The following is a 4,322-nucleotide window of genomic DNA, read 5'->3' on the forward strand; positions in this document are numbered from 1 at the left end:
GAGCAAGAAAACATCCTCTCGGGAGGGAAATAAATTCGGTAACTGCCTAAGCAGGAACCGGGAAACGTCACAAAATGATTTTGCAGGATGCAGCAATCACAGATACGAGTTACTAATACAATAAAAAGCCCAGGGTGACGTGGCCCTCACCTGAAACTGCAAGGGGAATACAGGGATTTCGGGGCAAGGTGTGGCCCTCATTCTTCCAGGCTAAAAATAGCAAGGCCCCGGTTCGCCTGGCTGTGGCGGGGATGTCTGCCGGCCGCTGACTCAGCGGCAGCGCTTCCGCCAGCACCTGCGTTAGGTGCTCGCCGAAACTTTCCCAGCCAATTATTAGCCCGGCTTGAGCCTCTTGGGGCCTGAAATACCTGATAGCAGCTCCCCGCCGAGCGACGGCCGTGCCCGTGGCGTGGAGGTGGGTGAGCGCTGCTGGGGTCTTAACGGCCGACGTCTGACATCGCCCACCCTTACGGGAATTGATATTTACGGTGGGCTCGGGCAGCGCTGCGGTGTTCGGGCTTTTTGCCTGTATTTTCTTTTAAACCCGGCTTAAAAAAAAGGAAAAAAAAAAAAAAAAAAAAGAAGAGCGTTAGCATCGTGAGAAAAAAAGCGGTTTAGTGACTCGGGGGTCGCTGCTGCGCTCGCTCAACCTGCCCCGCCGCGGCCGCCAGGGGGCGCCGTGGTGCCGGCCGCGCCGCGCTGCCCCGGGGGGGGGGTCGGGGGGGGCCGCGGCGCCCCGAGGGCGCCGGTGCGGGGACCGGGGCGGGGGGGAGCGGGGGGGGGAAGACCCCTTTGATCTCCCCGCATCAAAGGACCCCGGCGCTCCCCCCACCAATGCTGCCCCCCCCCACCCCCGGGCTGGGGTCAGGGGAGTGCGCGGGCAGGAGCGGGGCGGGGGGGCGACGGACACCGACGAGGGGGCGCGGGCCGGGGCTCAGGCCCCCCCGTGTCTCGTCCCCCCCACACACACCCCCCCGGGCCGGGGGGTGCGGAGCGGCCCCCTCCCTTCCTGCAAAGCTGCGCTGGCGCCAGGAAGGGCGCGGGGGAGGGAGGGGGGCGCAGACTTATAGGAGACCAAAGCACCGACTCTGCCACCGGGGGGGGGTGCTCTGTGCACCCCACCGCGGCTCCCAGCCACTGTGGGGGGGTTGCATGGGGTGAGCCCCCCCCCCCGCCCCTTTCCCCGACCCCCCCGTCGAGCGAGGCGGCGCGCCCGGCTGGAGACAGCGGCGGCGGCGGGGCGTGCGGAGCATCTGGCCAGGGACCGGGGGGGGGTACGCCGGGGAGGGGGGGTATGCCGGGGAGGAGGAGGGTATGCCGGGGAGGGTATGCCGGGGAGCGGGGGGGGTACGCCGGGGAGGGGTGTTATACCAGGGAGCGGGGGCCGTCTGCCCTCGCCGTTGCGAAACCCCCTCCCGGGCCGGCGGCCAATGACGGAGCCCTCGGGGCGGGGTGGGGGGGTGGGGGGTGGATGGTTTTGGGGGCTCATCGGCACAACCCCCCGGGGGCCCTTTGAAATCCCATCCGCCGTGCCCTCCTCCCCGAGGGGGCGGGCGCAGGAGGCAGCCCCCGGGGGTATAAAGGCGGCGGCGGGCAGCGCAGGTAGCTGCTGCTCGGGGGCCGCGGGAGCTGCGGAGCCGAAGGGACACCAGCGGGGACGCGGGGCCGGGAGGGGACGGGACGGGACGGGACGGGACGACGATGCGGGGGCTGGTGGCGCTGCTGGCGGCGCTGAGCTGCGCGGCCCCGGCGGGGCGGGCGGCGGCGCCCGGCGGCGGCCTCAGCTCCAACGCCATCAAGGGACCCCCCCCGGGGGGGGCGGCCGAGGCCAGCGCCGCCCCCGCCGCCCCCTTCGACGGCAGCAACAAGCCGCCGCCGGCCGCCACCCGGCAGGTAGGAGCGGGGATGCACCGGGGATGGGGCGGGGGGGGGGACATCGGGGACGGGGGGGGCACACACCGGGGATGGGGGTGGCGGCCCCGCTGACCCCCTCCGCCTCCTTTCTGCCCCCTCCCTCCAGCCTTTCCCCTGCGCCGAGGACGAGGACTGCGGCCCCGAGGAGTTTTGCGGGGGGGCGGCCCGCGGCGGGGGTGCCCCGCTCTGCCTCGCCTGCCGGAGACGCCGCAAGCGCTGCCTGCGCGACGCCATGTGCTGCCCCGGCACGACCTGCAGCAACGGTGAGGGGCGGCAGGGCCTGGGGAGGAGGGGGACACCCTGGGAGTGTCCGCGGAGGGGGTGTCGGGGTCCCACCCGTGGCTGACAGCCGTCCTGCTGCCTTCTGCAGGGCTCTGCACCCCTCCGGAGCCTCCCCACGGAGCTGCCGAGCTGGATGAGATCGGCACCGAGGTGCTGCCCCGACGGACGCCCGCTCCTGCCTGGCTCCCCACTGTCAAAGGTAAGGGGGTCCCCAGCATCGTGACTCCACTGTCCCCCGTGGGTGGCTGCTCACGCTGCTCCACTGTCCCCTGTGGGGTCGGTCTGGGACGCCCACCCTGCCTCGCTGTCCCCTGTGGGGTCAGTCTGGGATGCCCACCCTGCCTCGCTGTCCCCTGTGGGGTCAGTCTGGGATGCCCACGCTGCCCTGCTGTCCCCAGGGGGTGGGTCCAGGATGCCCACGCTGCCCCGCTGTCCCCAGTGGGGTCGGTCCAGGATGCCCACCCTGCCCCACTCTTCCCCGAGGGTCAGTCCAGGATGCCCACCCTGCCCCACTCTTCCCCGTGGGGGATACCCACCTGCCCCACCATCCCCCGTGGGAGCATCCCAGGCTGAGCACGTGTCGCGCTGTCCCCGCGCAGGTGATGAAGGGGACTTCTGCCTGCGTTCATCGGACTGCGCGGCCGGGCTGTGCTGCGCCCGTCACTTCTGGTCCAAAATCTGCAAGCCGGTGCTGCGGGAAGGGCAGGTGTGTACCCGGCACCGGCGGAAAGGCACCCACGGCCTGGAGATCTTCCAGCGGTGCCAGTGCGCCGAGGGGCTGGCGTGCCGCCTCCAGCGAGAGCACGGCCCCGCCGACGCCTCCCGCCTGCACACCTGTCAGCGGCACTGAGCATCGCCGGATGGACGGACGGACAGGATGGGACGGACTCCGGCCCCGCCGGAGCGGAAGGTTGTTTCTCAAGGGAACTACTTTTAAGCGACTAATTGCAGTACGTTACTGTGTTGTGAATACTCGAGCTGGCACTTAGCTGTACATAACGCCGGGACTTTTAATGACTTTTTTTTTTTTCCTCCGAGGGTGCTGCCTTGTGCTCTTCAAGCCGTGACTGTGACTTTGTACACACTGGGTTTTTAAATCTAGGTCAAAGGGATGCGACCATATGTTTGCGAGCGAATAAACCGTTCTTTAAAATCAGCCCGAGACGCCTGCGCGTTCCCTGCCTGCGCGTCCCTGCCATGGTCCCTCCCTGCCCCACGGGAGGGGAGATGCGCCCCGGGGTGGGGGGGGGAAATGCCCAAAGAGAGAGGGGGGAGTGGGGTGGCTCATTGCCGGCACCCTACAGGAAAGGCCGTTTGGTTGTCGCTATTTATTCAGCTGCTTTTTAGGCATTACGGTGTGCCGTGGTAGCCACCGATACCCTCTGGCCGCTGGATGCGGGGCCAAGGATGGGCACCACGGCCGGGGCTCTGGGAAGGGCAGGCGGCAGGGAAACACCCTCCTGCCTGATTTTTCCACGGGGCGAGGAGGGAGCGAAGGGTCACCGGAGGGGCTGTGCTGGACCACGGTGCGTGGCCGACCACAGGACGGGTGCTGAGGAGCACAGTGATCTCGAGCGCTCCATCAGTGCAATCTTTGCTCCGTGCACAATAAAGACTTATTTTTCACTTCACTTTGCAGCCTGTTACTATGAGTTTGCTCCCTTTCGGGATGGCTTGGAGGGAGGGAAAACTGCAAGCACGCATTTTTTTTCCCCACCCCCTTTAGCTTCTAATACAGTCCACCTATTGCAAGTGGTTGTAAATGCGCATGGAACGAGAGTAGGGGCCACGCCATGCAACGCACGGGGGGGCCACGACAGCGCAACTCTGTCCTGCGACTACCTGGCAGGCTGCCTTCGGCCTCCCTGCCGTCTGGGGAAGGCGTTCGGGTTGCAAAACCATGCCAGAGTCTTCCCTGTACAACCCCAAAAGTGCTTTGGACCTGAAGCCCAAATCTGACTGCAAAGCAGCGCATCCCTGGGTGGCTCTGAGGGCACCGTGTCCCGTTTGCAGGGATGCTCCCGCGATGCCACACCTTGTTTTAAAATGCAACCTGATCGCTAGCGTTTGGTGCCTCTAGCATTAACGCCGCCTATTTAGGGACCTCGGGGACTGCACTGGTACGT

General features: G+C 67.1%; 1 protein-coding gene across 1 annotated transcript; it reads left to right on the top strand.

The window, feature by feature from the left end:
- The first annotated feature begins 1,701 nt into the window (after positions 1-1,701).
- On the top strand, positions 1,702-3,827 carry DKK1 (dickkopf Wnt signaling pathway inhibitor 1). Its single transcript, XM_075155410.1, has 4 exons — positions 1,702-1,893; positions 2,021-2,177; positions 2,285-2,395; positions 2,796-3,827. The coding sequence occupies exons 1-4, from the start codon at positions 1,702-1,704 to the stop codon at positions 3,044-3,046; spliced, it is 711 nt and encodes a 236-aa protein (XP_075011511.1). The 3' UTR covers positions 3,047-3,827.
- The last annotated feature ends 495 nt before the right edge of the window (positions 3,828-4,322 follow it).

Source organism: Calonectris borealis, chromosome 7 (genome assembly GCF_964195595.1).
Source record: "Calonectris borealis chromosome 7, bCalBor7.hap1.2, whole genome shotgun sequence".
Lineage (NCBI taxonomy): Eukaryota > Metazoa > Chordata > Aves > Procellariiformes > Procellariidae > Calonectris > Calonectris borealis.